Source organism: Coloeus monedula, assembly GCF_965178545.1.
Source record: "Coloeus monedula genome assembly, chromosome: 6".
In the NCBI taxonomy this organism is placed as follows: Eukaryota; Metazoa; Chordata; class Aves; order Passeriformes; family Corvidae; genus Coloeus; species Coloeus monedula.
Window position 1 is genome coordinate 30,589,196 of NC_138786.1, and position 16,889 is coordinate 30,606,084.

Here is a 16,889-nt window from a genome sequence, read left to right on the forward strand (position 1 = left end):
ACTGAAATAGGCTGCCTAAGGAGGGTATGAAATCTACCTCAGCAGTGGTTTTTTTTAAGAGCAAACTAGAGACTTATCTTCTGGGAATAATTCTGACAGAGTCTGGTCTTTTGCCTTTGGCCAGGGCCAACTAAATGATCAACTTCTTGAAATACCATCCAATCCTGCTTTCTGTGATTCATGCAATTTCTGGAGTAGACACAAGCAATAAAGCTAATCTTTAATGTAATGATTTAGAAGTATTGCCCACTTGCCATGTAGGTTCTTTAGCAAATGGACCTGGTATATGGGAGATAAAGGAGAGTAGTGGTCTTGAGCTTTGTCCACAATCAGCAAGGTTAATGCACTTTAAAACTGCAGTTTTTCAATCCTGAATGGTATGATTTTGAAGTGCTTCTGTTAGTACACAGGAGCTCAAGTGTGTTTCGTGAGCTATGCACATAATGTTTGGAATAGATTTGCTTTTCACATGGGTATGTTCTGGCCCCCTTCAAATTATTTTGGATTTAGAAGGAAGAGACTTCTCTTCCTGTCTCTCTTTGGTTTTGATTGTAGAAGCAGGTTTGACCCTGCTCCTGTAATGAGCACTGGAGTACTTGACTAATTAGATCTTTTAAAATGTGGTTCCTTTCTGAAAAGTAACTGTAGAATGGCATTGTGTAGTTCTTAGCTGGGTCACACAAACTTTTACTTTTCAAATTGTCAGTCATACAGTTCTAAACAGAATCTGCAAAATAAGATGAAAATAAAGCTATTTCCTCATTGTAGATGCCAAACTTACTGGTTTTGACACCATGGACTGAAAAATTACAAATTCTCTGTGGATCTTTAATTTCCAGAAAATCCACATGTGGAGCCTTGTTGACTAAGGTATTTTCATATGAAGCCATATATCCAGGTTTTGCAGATATGTAGTAAACCAGTTGCTGTTGGTATATGTTCTATATTATGCTAAGAATGTGGCTTCTGCATCAGTTGTTGTAGAATTGATGTACATGCACAATAAATTCACCATAAACTGAAAGCATTTTAATTAATCTTCATTTGGTGAGGTACTGCACGTAACAAATGCTATGGACCTGAAGTTTCCTGTAATTCTCAGACTTGTAACTTATGCTGCATAATGTGTATGCAGTTTGTGTCTGATGAATCATAGTTCCTTTATACAAAGCATAAAAACTATATATTCACATTTTCTTTGCTTTCTCCTTGTATACCTGTCCATACACGTGTACCTCCCTCCTTTCTTCCCTCTTATGGAAAGAGTCAGGTTTGGGTAATGGAGATTGTGGATTTGCACCTTTCTTGGTTTCAGGCACTTAAGATTTACCTTTTCTTGGGTATTATTTGCCTGTGACTTAACACTTCTTGTTCTCTTGTGTGAGGATGTAGGGACTGCTGAAGTGTCTTGTTTCCCACAAATCCTCTGTGGTCCAACACATTGGGTAACTTTTTCTTTCTGGTGGAACTGGCCTTAAGTCAGAAGTATTTCTAGAATAGCTGAATTGGAATTAGAAGGGAACATACTTCCAACACAGTTAATGTTATTATTTTGTTGAACTTTTATGTCTCAGTGGGGTATGAGAGAAATAAAACTGAGGAATGAACAGATGTAGAAGTTCTCAAAGAAAAAGATGTACATGAGAATAGATAGATGGAGAAGGGACAGCATTGCATAAACGTGGGGAGCATTTAAAAGCTTCTAGGATGTGGAATGTGCCACCATCAAAGTTTCATGGAGATCTAGGTGTCTGGGAAGAGGGAGACATTTGCATCCAACTGGAAAAGTAGTTTCCAAGGTGGAGGCAAACAGGCACCAAGGTATAGGAATTGATAAAAGAGAAGGTAGCGGCAACTTTTCACACTAACAATTTTCTGCACAGGTTGCAATTTATCCTACTCCTACCATACTGTATGTGTGCTGGGAACCACAGTAATGTTTGTTTTCTGTGGATGTCTTAATTATTTTACTTGCATCTGGACAGTGGTTGGTGGAAATGATTATTATGAGTTTACTCTTAAAGTGAGACACCTAGACAGCTGTGCTGTTAGGAGGATGTGTAGACTTACTGCAGTGGTTTTGAAAATTGGTTTGCTATGGTAACAAATAACAACAATATGTTACTATATTTTCCCCTGAAATGTCTTTTAGGGAGGGCAATAAATGAAGTATGATAGAAGCAATGTTGGTGTTCACCTGTGTTAAATGTTGCTTAAATTGTTTTTCAGGTGGGGATAACATTATGACATGGCTGTTGGCAGCTTTGGGAAGTAGTCACATTTAGTATGACAATTACTTCCTAAGCTTAACTTGAATAATGTGGTCATATGTTTTGAGACTCATGTATTTCTATGTCTCCTTATTGCAAGCTCATCTGCAATCACTGGAGTGCAAATGCAACTTTCTCTCCTATTTCTGGACAGAAAGGAGTATAAGTTCCCATTAGTTTAGTTGACCATAAATTACTGTGAGATTTTGGATCCATCAGATTTAACTCATTCTCGGTAGTTATCAAATGCATCACAAATCTTTGTATCATGTAATCTCGTTTGATGTGTTAAGTACAAAATCAGGAGGAGGAATACGCAATTTCATGGAGCATGGGTAATCATAACATGCTGCTGTACTGTCTATCAAAGTGTCATAAAATCTGTTAGGAGACTCAAAGACTGAGAGACTATTTACTTGTAGAATGTTTGACATAACTCAGTTCCATGGGAAAACTCCTTAATAGCAACATATGATGTGAAAAGTTTCAAGAAATCTGATTAACAGCAGTAATGAAATCTATTTATGCATTTACCTTTTCTGTAAGTAAACAGCAGCCCAAGTAATTTTGGTTTCTTTTTTTCTCTTTTTGATGCCTTTGTCCTCTGGATAGCAGCTCAAAAGGCTCTGAGTTTAGGCTTTTGGTTGTGCAAAGAATCAGTAAAATGTTCTAACTGTAATCAGCATGTTTCTAGTGTCACATTTCACTTGTGATGCCATTCTCTTCCATTTGTTATTAAAGACAGATACCAAAAATATTTTGAGTCTGACTTGAAGAAACCTTATTCAGATTTTACAGGCATTCAAAATTGCTGTTGAATGCTGACCAATACAATAGTATCTTGATCTATTTTTTTTCCTAATAAATAATAACTTAATGCAATTGAAGCGTGAAAAGTCTAGTATTTATTATATATATAACTGTTTGCCAGAAAGAGAAGGAGGCACTTGAATATATTTATGTATAGAGTTCTGAACTGAGAGCTGCATGTAGGCAAGCAGTTAGGAGTGCAGCAAGATGTAAAGCAAGCGAGTTGAACTTCCTTTCTCAGGTACTCCCTTTGTCAGGACTTCACCTCAGAAATGTCTGTCTTAACCTTTACAGATCTAGAAGCTTGACATAACTGTGCATCCTGAAGACTTCTGAATGCTTCAGTAAAATCTTTTTATGGCTACCTGTCAGTCCTGAGCCAACCTGTGCTATGAAGGCTTAGGAAAGACTGCTGGAGGAAATATAGTTGTCAGTGAAAGGGGGGAAAAGTTCATATTTTATGGATAACATAAGCAATGCTGGGAACAAGGAGCTGGTGTAGAAGCATTTTGCCAACATGCGTATGTGAATTACTTTGGCATGTAATTCATCTACAGCTTGCCACGGAGTTTTACATAGAAGTAAATTTCTGAGTCTCCAGGTTGCTATAGGTTGTCACTATGTGTTGGCAGAATGGCAGCTGTTTAATTCAAACTTTTCCTGCTGATTGCTCTGTTTTCATTAGTTTTAGTTGAATACCTGACTGCATGACATCTTAATGTAAATGTGTGTCTATATATCCAAAAAGGCATACATTTTTTATGCTAATTAAGGTTTTAGCAAAGCTTTTTATGAATAGCTGCAGAATTAAATAATTTGTCTGTAATCAATTTACACATGGCTCTGGCAGTAATGCACATTTCCTTTATTTCTTCTAGGAGGGGATGACCGCCGGGTCTTACTTTGGCATATGGAAGAAGCCATCCACTCAAGAGTCAAACCAGTTCAGCTGAAAGGGGAGCATCACTCTAACATCTTCTGCCTAGCTTTCAACAGTGGCAATACAAAAGTGTTCTCTGGAGGTAAGGAAGGAAGAGCATCCTGATTTCACCTGAATATGTATTGTGAATGCCTTGGAGTAGAAGCCATGAGTGAGATCCTGCCCCACATGAGATCTGGAAGGTGTTCTTAATCAGCAATTGGAATTTATTTGGGAACAGGGAATCCTTTAACTAGCACAACATTTTAAATTTTGCCATTCCTTTTTCCAAAACCCGATGTAAGCACATCCTGTCTCAAGCTATCGCGAGAATCCTGGGTCCAGTCTGCCCCTGCTTGTGCTAAGGACTATAGAAAACATTGTCTTTGGTATTCCCTCTTATCTGTACCAGACCCTGCATTCTCTCTGGCACTCAAGCCTTATGCTTGAAAATCTTAGCTGCTACTGTCTGATTTCAATGCACCCCTAGATGGCTCATGAAGGACTATTGCCATCTATTGGTGGATCATGTTTTCTTAGACCCCGTTTCAGTTCTTACTAGGTAAGCCTCTGCCTTTTAGAACTTGTTGGCACATTGGGCTCTGATAACCCTTTTTGCTCTCATCTCTTTTTAATATAAATCTACTTTTTAATAGAAAGTTTAATTCAGTCTTAAAACTAAGGTAAGGAAAGTGGACATATACTTGTTCTGGGGTAATAATTTCTGTAATTTAGGTCCATTTCACCACTTGATTTTTAAGGTGTTGAGATAGGGAGGAAAATTGAATTGAGAAGAAAAAGGCACAAGAATGTCAATGCAGTCAAGTGTCATTTTCTGCTGTACTTCATTTCCACTATCTGACATGGTCATAAAATGGATGAGAATTTGTATCTTTCATCAATATGTCCATTAACATACAGCTAGACTTACTTTAGGGTACTATGAGACTACTTGGTCAAAGTCCTTCATTGCCTTTTTGAACCAAGACTTGTGAACTGCCAATCAGTGCTAGAGATTGATTCTGAGTTCATGTGTATGGTGGAAGCTTCCCGTCCTTCAGTGTTGTGTTAAAACTATAATATCGCTTTAAAAAAAAGACATGACAAAGCTTAAGATGGTGTCAGATTTCAAGGATGAAATTATTCAGATATACTTCTCAGGTGGAATAAACCCCTAGACTGTCAAACAGTGATGCCTATCTTCTTATTCTGGGGACTGCTGTTTGTTTTATGAGAAAGACAGCAGTACACTCTGTCTTCAAATGAATATATCTGCACAAGTGATTCCAGTGGAATTTTGGGCCAGAGTCTCTTTTACTTTAGTTTGAATTCAGACAAATGGAACCTTACATGAATATTCAAGGAATGAAGTGTGCCAAGTCTTGCTGGACCAGATGGAATGGTATTTTCTCATGTCCAACTCAGCCCTCTGTCCATTGGGCTTTGCTGTCAGAGGCTGCTGTTTTCACAGGAAAGGCGGAAGAGTGGTCTGATTGTACCTTGCTACTGAAGTTAACACCTGCATTTAAAGATTTATATAATTGATTGTGGTGGATTTTTTGCTAAGATGCCAGGTTAGAGGAGCTGTGACAGCTGACGCACAGAGAAACTGGCCGTTCTCATATCTTTTTCCTCCTCCAGTTTGCATAAAAACACTGTGTCTCTGCCAGAAATTATTTCCATTGGAGAAGTCAGGAACTCTTTCAGCTGTTCCATCAAGATTCAGTGAGCTCATCTGCAAGGGCTGTGAGTCTGGCTCTTGGATCCCTTGTAAAGAGTCATTTTGCTGCATGGCCTAGATGTACCATCTGTTTTATCTCTGTTGGTAAAATGGGGATAGCTATATTTATTCACTCAATGATGTTCTGGGAGATTCTTAAAAAGTCTGAAAGAACTGTGGGTCGTAGGAACTACTGGTTGTCACACAGACACCCACACCCACACCTGAGTTTGGAGTGGTATTTAAATCATAGAAGATTGGAATACTTAAAAAAACCCCCAAAATTAAAAATTAGAATATGGAAACTAGCACAGGTCACACAGAGCTCAATTTATTCTGTTAATAAATGACTGCCAACGACTAATGACTTAGGATCTGATGACCTTTCCCTAAAGCAACTCTTGATAACAGAGGAGAAGGGATTTTCCACTTCAGTACAGATTGGATTGCATCCAAGGAATTTCAGAGCTCTTTGCTTTGAAGGAGCAAGCACCCCATGGAGCTGTTACAAAAATGGAAGGCAGGAACTGAGTGGACAGTGTATTGCATGTAATCTCTGGAGGAAGAAACTGTCCCAAAAAGTTCCCATCCCTGAAGAACATTTTTGCCCTTCTCTGTCCACACACACTGAATGTAGAGCAGCATTTGAAATGCAAGGTCCCTTCCTAGTAAACTGCATGGACTTTTTTTTCTTTGCACTTAATGTTAGGTATATGAAAAGCTGAAATAAACCTACAGGAAATTGAATTTGTTCTTTTAGGGCTTATATGACAGATATGGGTTTTAGGCCACCTTAACTGTGCTCCCCTGTATGTGCTCTGCAGTATTTCACCCTTACAAGTATAGTAACTGAAGGGAATGGCAGATCCTTCCTGTCTTTCTGATGGTTGTAACTGCAGTTATCAAAACAAGAGAGATTATAAATGACACAGTTGTGTACACAATTATGACCCAGTTAGTCTCAATGAAGAATGAACTCTCCAGTGTTAAAGCAAAAACACTCTAAGTGGGAACCCCCCTGGGTTGAACAGCAGTGATGTTTTCTGCAGGGATGAATCCTTACCAGAAGCAACCAGTTTGTGGTTAGATTTTTGTCACTACTTTCTCCTCCCACACACAGAACAGAGGAAAACAGTGGTTATTCCACTTTCCCTTCATTCTTTCTTTCCCATTCTGAAGCTTGTGATGGAAGGGAATTTGATCCCATGATGACTAGATGCCTGAAACCAGGCAACTGGAATGATTGTGTTCATACTGGATGGAGACTGAAGAGCCAGGACTGTTTGCTGGAGGAAATTTTGTCATTGGAGAAACTAGGCTGCATTTTTCACTACATAGGCACTAGAGTAGTTTTACTAAGTATAAACAGTGTAATAATGTATAATGGGCAGTTCCAAATACAATTAATTACCAAAGGACACTTACGCTTAAATGACTTGTTTATTGTACCATGGAAAAGATGAGCTACTGCAGTAATCTAAGGCTGGCACGATTTTACTAGGAGCCTGGGCAAAGAGCAAGTGGTTGTAGAAATTCTCACACCTCACTAGTCAAAGGGAAACTTTCTCATATTTCTCTGTTGAAACAGAATACAACTGAAATATGTATGGGATAAATGAAAACTGAGTCAACTGAACATTTAGGAATCATAACATGAAATCTTGCTCCTTCTGAACCTGTCTTTAGTGTGCACTAGGAAAGCTTCACAACTCTACATCACAACTACCAAGATATACAGAGCATAAAAATATGACTTTGCAGGCTTTCTGATTTGCGTTTGTTTGTTTGTTTTTCTGAATTACATATAAAAGTGTGTGTGTCCTTAAATATTTCTAAAGAGGAGGTTCCAAATTTAGGTAATAAAATATTCAGTACAGGGACTCAAAAAATAATCTGTTGTTGTAGCTTGAAAAACTCTGCATGAGCTACTGGAATTCCTTAGCGTCTGTGACCCTGTTAGCCTGCACACATGTGGTTAGTTTCCATTGTATTCAATGGAGTGATCAAAGAAAAGTGACATGATTGTCTGGTTACTTAGTTTGGTTTTTGTTAATATAGAAGAAATTACATTGGCTGTCTCATTCATGCCTTCTCAATGGTTGCAAAACCCTGAATGCTGACAGTGTTAGCTGGCAGCATTTGATCTGGGAGCCGTGTGCATTTCATTTATGACATCTCTTTTCACCATCCATGATCTTTTTATGGAGCGTCCTTTGAGCAGGAAGAAAGATGTATTTTCACGAGAGTTAAAGTGTTTTGCTGCTTCATGTTATAGTCTTTATTGCAAATGTCCCAAAACTCAAGCTCAAACTGGACAAAGAATGATTAGTAGCATATTTAAATAGAATTATTTGTTGAGCAGTGGCAGATGAAACTGCTGGTACATTTGGTAATGACTGGCAATATCACATGGAGCCTTTCATATAACTGAGCAGAGGGTAACCAAGTAGCAGCTGAGCTGGTCTGGTCTTCTTGGTTTCAATATTGGTTTTGAAATTGCAAATTTTTTTTAAGAAGGTGGTTTGGGGTTCTTTTGACTATAATGCTTTTTAACCGCTAGAGCATGGTGTTAATTGCTTATATTTCTCTTTTTAGGCAATGATGAACAAGTTATACTCCATGATGTTGAGAGGTAAATACCCAGTTTGTGTTTCAACTGCTTCAAGAACTCCTTTGATGTCAACTCACTGGAGGCATTTTCTGTTTTAAATTAATGGTTTAGGAGAAGAACAGTGCTTTAATACTGAAATTTGCTTTTTATTTATCTAAATTCATAACTGGAATGAAGTATTCCCCATCACCCCATTTTCTTTTCAGCACTTGGGTTCTGTATTATTTTGACCTTAGTAAAGAGAATGATTTTTAAATATATATGCTCTCCTGCAGGCAGCATAGTAGATTCTGAGTGGATTATTCTGGCACATATACAACTGTTGGCACATACAGACTTCTTGTTTTTCAACAGACTCACCTGACTTGTGTTTAAGATGGCTAGTGCTTGGCCTACCTAACTTCCTTTTAAAACTTTGGATACAGCTGCTTGATTCTCCACACTAACATGAAGCATATTGGTTTTGATACTTACTTTCTACCAAAACTGCAAAACAGTTGGGAATTAGGCTTTGTGGTGCTACATCAAGATTTGGCTGTTAGTCAAAGTGTAATTAATACAGCAGTGGTAAAATATTGAATTGGACTTCTCTAGACATCAGGTCCATTGAGCTTACTGCTTTTGAAGTAAAAAAAAAATTTAAAATTTTGGTCTGTGCTAATTACTTCTGCAGATTTAAGCATTGACCATTCATTTAACTTGAACTCAAGAAAATAAAGAAAAAGCAGGAAGAGATATATGTAAGAACAGAGAAATATAAAACCTTACATTTCTTTGAGTTTCCTGAATAACATAATCTGGACATATTTCTTGATGTGTTTGTCCAAAGCCTTTTGCATTGAATTGTTCAGTGTATATCTGCCTTCCGCTGTACCTTTTGTCTGCTTCTTGCATAAATCTTACATGCAAGCTGGGCCAAAGTTACTTCATCTTCTGTTCTGATGCTTTGTCAGGAATACCATGTTGTTTAGTGTTTGGGGAGTTTTTGTTTTGGTTTTAACATTTTAGGCCTTTTTGGGAGGGGTGTTTTGTTTTTTTTGTTTTTGTTTTTGTTTTTTTTTTGGGGGGGGGTCGGTTTTGGGAGAGTTTTTTGTTTAGTGTTCTGTTTTTCTTGTTTTAATTAAATATGGAAATGTCAATTTTAGATGCTGGTGTTTATTGTGTTCTGACTTTTTAAGCTTCTACAAGATCTTTGTCATTTTATCTTTTGCATGTAACACATTTTTTCCTTCTATGTCTTGTTGAGATGTTTTAACAAGTCTTTTTGATATGTGCATATTTTTAATGTGCTTTTGTTATCAGGTTTTTATCTTTTTAGGTATGCTAAGTCCAGTTGTAATCCATACAGAATTCTTTCCTCTATTTTGTGTGATCTTCTAAAAGAAACCTTAGTAGTCTGACACACCAAATTCTGATTGATTTCTGTGGAAAGTTAATCTCTTTTTAGTGATAACAATAGGTCTGTCAACTCCTTTTTCGTAACTTTAAATGGCTTTTTCTGTTACTGCTTTCCCCCCCACCTTTTTTATTAATGGTCCCTGAGACAGAGTTAGTATATCTGCCATTATGAACATCACTTGCCATGTGAGCAAAATTTTATGTGGGATCTCTTTGGTGGAGCTTCCATGGCATATAGGGCTTGTATACAAAGTTTATTCCCTAAAGAAATAAAGGGGCTTTTAAAAAGAAATAAAACAGTCCCAGGATCTTCTGATTTAGTATTTCAGCTTTTGGCCTCTTTATACCCCTATTTCCAGCTTTTTAGATGATCTAAAACATTGGGAGAAGAATAGAGAATGTGCTTTTTCTTTTTTTAGAAAAAAAAATGAAATGGCTGAAATCTAGGTATAGTTTTAGGGGGATTATTTTTATTTTGTTGGTTTTTTGCTGTTCTTTCTACATGGAAAAATATAGGTCTGGTCTATCCTGAAAAACAAAGAAAGCTTACTGAAAAAGCCATCTGGAAAGCTGCTCTTATGTGAGCTTCAACTGAACTTTTGAACAAAACAGAAGCCTGTATTAAAGAATGAACTTCTGTCTTGTTTTCCTTTTTACATTAAGAAGTTAAAATTGATTCCAGAGGTCGCAAGGCTTCTTCCTCTTTTCCATTACATCTTCCCAAACTTAATCTAATACAACACGTGTTCCATAGCATCTTGCAGTATCTGAAGTTTTTAATGTTTGGGTTTTAGTTTGAGAGATTTTTTTCCCCATAGCATGAAGTCACTGTACGTGGGCATTTTGTTTGTTTTTTACTCTAATTAAACACAAGGGTCTTCTTACGAAATTACAGAAAACTTGTCATTAAGTATTACTAGGTAGATAAAATGGTAAATATTTTGCTTTATAAAACAATAGCAAAAGAAGGAAGAATAATAATGTTGTGTCTGTTTTCCAGCACGGAGACCTTGGACGTGTTTGCCCATGAAGATGCAGTGTATGGCCTTTCAGTGAGCCCAGTAAATGACAACATCTTTGCTAGTTCCTCAGATGATGGCCGTGTTCTTATTTGGGACATCCGAGAGTCTTCCCATGGAGGTAAGATCTCTAGAAGGAAAAGATAGTTCATTTAGGAAGAATTCATGCAAGGCAAGGAGGAGAAAAGTTACGTTTATCTGGGATAATTGAGACAGTGAGTCTTGGAGAAAGGTGAGAGTGAGGCAAAATTCTTTTGGCCGGTGATTGGCAAGCCCTGGTCTTTACAGTTCTGTGTTACTGTGTTAAATGACTTTATAAAGTACCAGCATATAGCGCAGACTAGCACAGAACTTGGTATGAATAGGGTTTAACTAGAGTAAAGGGGCAGTGGAGGGAATGTTTTTTCAATGAGAACATCTTGCCAAACTTGCAAGCAATTGGGAATATGTTTTTGGGTTTTTTTCTATAGCCTAGGGTGGGAAAAAAAATATGTTTAGAAAGCTGTTATTTTGATTTGAATAGTTTCCAAAGCTATTTATATACTTCCTGTGACCCTGATACACTTATACATAATGTTTTCTGCTTGTATGGAAACTTAGAGCCCTTATGTGATAAAAGGGAAGTTGAATTATTACTTCAATCTTTCTTTCCTGAAACAGAGCTGAATACTGTTGATTTATGTAACAAACCTGCAGCTTCTCAAAACACTAACCTGTGTTTTTACAGCTGCGGTTTTGACACTGAGGAATCTCAGTTTAAAACTGTAGTTACATGAATTTGAGAGAAATGCCTTAATAATTGAATTTCAGTACATGAATACTCAAGTAATACTTAAGTAAATGAATCTTCAAATTTACCTAATCTTAAAGAGCACTGAGCAATCTGCAAGATACAGAATATGGTTGCCTTCATTCATAGCTAAAATAAACGTTCATCTTTTTTTTGTCAGCTGTTAAAATGCAATTACCAGTAGTTTCTACTGGTCTTACAGGAAAATTATTCATGGCACTGAAATCCAGATCAATGTATTTTGTACACATTTGTTGTTGGGTCAAAGCTGATGTTTTAAATGAATTATCTTATTCCATGCCTAGTGAATTTCATCACTCTTCTAGACTGCAATTCTGTCCCTTTTTGACTTGGAAATGAAAGCTGAAACAAGACATACTTTATAGTCTCACAGGAGTTTTTAAAGCCCTCTAGCATCCTGAGGGCTTTAATGAACATGAGTAACCAGAGATAGGTCTTTCTTGACAAGCCTCACCAGAATACTCAGAATAGATTGCTCATAGATACCCTCCCTACCTCAGGCATATTGCCTTTGTATAAATATAAATAAAAATTATACATACTAGCACAGCACAATTTTGTGCATTTCTCTGGCACAATCATATTACCCCTTATCTCTTTTCCATGTAGAAATTTTATTAAACATTCTGAAAAACAATGTACACTCTTCATATATGTGTATTGCTGACTTTAATAAAAATATCTACATCGTGTCTTTTATATCTTTGAGGAACTCATTAATAACACCCCTCTTGCTCCTAAGTCCCTTATAAGTCCCTTACAGCATAGTGAACTATTGTCTTCCCTTTAGACAGTTTCTTATCCCATGCACCTCCCTTTGCTAATCCCAACTGCCTGCAACTAAACTAGATACTATACCATATGTGAATTTAGTCCTCATTACATCTACCACTTTTCCCTTGTATAAAAAGTCAGTTACTTTATTAAAGAAGAGATTCAATCACTCTGTAGAGAATATTTTACTTTTGTAAAATCCAAACGGAACTTCATCCCTGTTTATATGTTTTCATAATATCCAAATGATAAGACTAGACACTGAATATGGTTTACAAATTGAAAATAGTGAAATGTTGCTTTATTGCTTTCTCCTGAACTCTCCACCATAAAGATTTATCTCTGTTAGGAGAATTACCTGTTGCTGACAGTGGATGTCAACAGTCGGGATGACTAGTTATTTAAATGCATCTGTATGAAGCTGCTTAGCATCGTAAGATAATGTCCAATCTGATCTGAGTTTCTGAAATTATATGAAATTAAGTTTGTCCTTCTTTGTTGTAGTTAAACTTTGTTACTGCTTTTACTGTTGCTGAGGCTTTGAATGAGATTGCTGCATCAGTGAAAATGGTGTGAAGACATGTTGTCTGTAGTAATTTTGGGCTTTTTGGAGTCATGTTTTAGGTTCTCTGAATTTAGAAAAAAAGGGTTTTTCCATGCTTATACAGTAGTCCTGAGTCAGCATTTATATGTGAGCCCTGCCAATGTTTACTGCAATGTAATGCTTGTCACAGGGGCAATGCCCTTTTCTGCAATAGTGTTTTCATGGGAATAGGCACTACGCCTGCTAGTGTGAGTGTAGTTAGTTACCCTGAGTGGCCAGCTTGTTAAAGTCTTTCAAATAATCTCCTAGTTTAAAATAGTGTATTAAAAGAAGCAGAGGAACCATCTCTTTCTCCCTGTCTTTCACTGCTGAGTGATTTATGCAGTGATTTTTATAAACCTGCTTACAATTTTTATTAAAGATGGTGTTGAGCTGCTCCCTCCAGAAACATGTTCATACTCTGGTGTATAAGAGCTACAATTGTGAATGGGCATAAAGAACAATAGAAAAGTAATCCCCCTACTTTTCATTGAAATGACTTAGTGCCTCATTAGTTTAAGTCCTGTAATCTCTCTCCTGAAAGGCAACTTTTAATATCTTAGAAAACTGTGGTGCCAATCTATTTATGGTAAAGGTGAGAAGGAAAGCACTGGTAATTCACAACAATTTTTTGACTAAAGAAATATACACAAATTTAAAGTTTCTTTTAAAACATAGCTCCTGTATTTGGCAATCTGGTGTTTGTCTCTCCACTCAGCTAATGCAGGCCTTTGCTTCTCAGTGGGGGCTGCCATTTTAATAACACAGCCTTTTATGCCCCAGCAGGATTCTGATTTGATGATGCAAATATAGAAGGTCAGTTTTGGTGTTTGTTTGGAGCTGCTGGCAGACCAACAGCAATTTCTAAAGCCTTTGGGCAGACTGGCAGAACAAAAGTTGGCTTCTTTTCTTCTTTTTACCTCTGACTCCTATGACAATGAATAGCACCGTGGAGCATCATCTGTGGTCAGAGACCTTTGTTTTCATCACTGCTAAAAAAATGCTAAAAAGGAAAGTCCCTGTATGAAAAAACTTGTAATAGAGCATGAGAGGAGGATACAGATGAGGCAAGACAAGTAAATGTTAATTCTCTCTCATTTGCTTGATAGGCAGTCATTTCATAAGGTATTCGGAATTTGAGAGGGTTGCCTGCTTAACCATGTTTAATATGTGGTAATGAGGGATATGAGGAGAGAAAATTCCATACCTTTGGAGGTGCCTGTGGGGCTACAGGTGCTGCACATGGTGGCTTGGATCAGGGCAGTAACTGTCTCCCAAGCACATGAGCAACACAGGAGTTGCTCCAAAGTAAATGGTGAATGGGAAAGTCTGGCATAATCCCTGACTCAAAATAGGGATTGATTCTGGTTTCTTAGTTGATTGAAAGAGTGGCAGCATGCCACAAAAGATACAAACAAGGAAGAGAATTAGACTGTGCCTAAAGCTGTAAAGCTCACAGAAACAGAGAGAAGGTAACAGAGTCAAGGCTTTTCCCCACTCTTCATGAAGACAGTATTATGATGTAATGAATAAGGCAGAGTAGCAGTCCAAACAGTCTTATGAGAGGGAAGGAGTCTGAATGAGCATGTTTTCTACTCTGTGTGTGAACAGGAAGAGCTGTTAACGTTTTTTTTATGCAAGAGAAACACCTTTCTTGTCTGTTTGTACATCACTTAAGAAGGTAGGCTTCTTTTCCCTTTAGCAGCTTTCTTTGAGCTGAGTTTTGTACAAACTTATTTCATTTCTCGTGATATTATTCTCCTTTACAAGAAATTGCTGCTACATTTATGGTTTGGGTAATCAGCAGTGGCTGTGAAAGCTCTCAGGCATATATTACTAGGAAGATTTCAGAAGCACCTCTGTTGCAGTGGGGATACTGCAACACGAGGCTGAGCAGGGGCAGGGAAACCCCGTGTCTGTGCCCTCAGGGCCCCTCTGCCAGGGCTACACGGCGGGGGAGGAGACCCCAACACACCTCCATGCATAGTCCTTACCAGATAATCATTTGGTCATGAACCTTGAGAGATTCAAATATTTGATCTTTGAATAGCTAGTTTTAAACTGATAACCTTCCATAAAGAAAATGGTGTCTTGAAATTCAGTATGTGTCCTTTTCCATACTTAGACAGAATTAATGTACACGTGGGTGGATTTTAAAACTCCAGGTTTTATATTGCTTTGGATGTGTCAGCCTTAGAAATGGTTTGAACATGTCTCCATATCTTCAGATCTTGTTATGCTGTTTCCATATTCAGCTGCCAAACTCCTTGCATCAAACAGTTGTATGCATTGTTTGTTCTTACGTCTGAAATTTTAACTTTTTCAACAGAGCCCTTCTGCTTGGCACACTACCCATCAGCCTTTCACAGTGTGATGTTTAATCCAGTAGAACCCAGATTACTGGCTACTGCCAACTCTAAGGAAGGTGTGGGACTCTGGGATATTCGTAAACCTCAGAGGTATGATCTGTCTGTCCTTGTTTTATGCTGAGTTATTTCTTTCCCTTGGGAAGTGATGGCATGCTGCTTTGTTGTTTTTGGTTTTTTAAGTCAGAATATATGGTAGTAAGAAAAGATGCAGAACAAAATTAATGACAATGTTGGTAATCAATTATTTTACATAATTAATATTCTTCTTAATACTTGCAATCTAATTTTATTTAAAATGGGACTAGATCTTCAGTGTTAAGGTAATTTTTTTCGAAGCCTGCCTGGCCTCACCACTGCAGATTAACTTGGATTGCTGTGTCACGTTCTCATCATTATATTTAGCACTGTCTTGCTACTACTGAAAGAAGCTGTGGTGGGCACTGCCTGGTATACAGTTTGTTTTTCCTGCCCAGCTCAGTTTTTAGTGGCTGACTGGAGACTGTGGTCAAGGCAGCTCTTTACTCAGTGCTTATGAGTTTTACATGACTTCCTGACTGATACAGACATCTGTATAATCATTTCACTGTATAATGTGCTTCCAGATTCACATAGAGTTAAAAACAAATGAAGAGAATTAGGTTGCAGCTTGAAATATGGTTAGACCGGGTTCTAAAGTGGATGTATGCAATGTTTGATACCAGACTTTGGCATGCATGAGATATTAAGCTTTTTCAGTCTTTCAGATTTTGAATGTTCATTTTTTCATCATAATGGGCTGGGGTGGGTTAAATCTGGCTGGATGCCAGCTGTGACATAAATGAATGCAGGTGTTAAATCTGCTTTCAGCTACCATTTTTCTGGGACAGCCATTAGCTCCCCTCCTTGGCTTAAACAGAAATGTACCCAAAACATGGTGAGAATGGTATGTTTGGTTTAGTAAGAAAAAATGGCTCTAAAGCACTCTGTTGCCATTGCAGTTTTTTTCCCCCATGAAACTCTCAGGAAAAGGACTCTTCAGAATGATCTGTGTCCTGCTAATGGGCTGCCAAAGCCGGAGTTTCTCATATTTAAATAAATTAGGCTGGATTTTTGTCTTTTTAAAGTAACAGAACATTTGCCAAAACTTCTACTTGTCTCTGTAGGTCTAATCTGCTAATCTAGAAAGCTGGAACTTATTTTTTAATGTATTTGTGGCCAATTCACTTTGCCTTATGAGGAAAAAAAAATTATTTATTTTTAGATCAGTTAAGATACAATCCTTCCTCCACTGAGGAAGTATAAACCAGAATTTACACTTCCATCTGTGTGTTTTAGTTTGTTACAGTCTCTTCTGGGGAAAATACACTTAATTATCAGGGGGGAAAAATAGCTTTTGTTGAAGTAATCCACATAAAGCTGTGAGTACTTGTGATAGACTGCATAAACCTGAAGTTGGTATGTGCGGGAGTTTGTGAATATTTTCTGTGTTCTTATTAATAATAAAGGACGCTATAGTTGCGGGTAAGATGTGTGCCAAAAGCATTTTAGTTGAGGAATTCTACTGGCAGAATGGGTTAAACAGCCCTGAATTTCTCCATAATCAAGGGATAAACAGGAAGCTGCCTG

General features: G+C 37.5%; 1 protein-coding gene across 3 annotated transcripts in view; it reads left to right on the forward strand.

Annotated features, from left to right (window-relative positions):
* Positions 1 to 16,889, forward strand: part of DCAF5 (DDB1 and CUL4 associated factor 5) — a 70,902-nt gene that overhangs the window by 5,742 nt on the left and 48,271 nt on the right. For all 3 annotated transcript variants that reach the window (XM_082283610.1, XM_082283611.1, XM_082283612.1), the window contains exons 2-5: positions 3,959 to 4,102; positions 8,315 to 8,351; positions 10,729 to 10,868; positions 15,245 to 15,374. In XM_082283610.1, the coding sequence (XP_082139736.1) occupies positions 3,959 to 4,102; positions 8,315 to 8,351; positions 10,729 to 10,868; positions 15,245 to 15,374 (451 nt within the window). The remainder of the gene's footprint in view (positions 1 to 3,958; positions 4,103 to 8,314; positions 8,352 to 10,728; positions 10,869 to 15,244; positions 15,375 to 16,889) is intronic.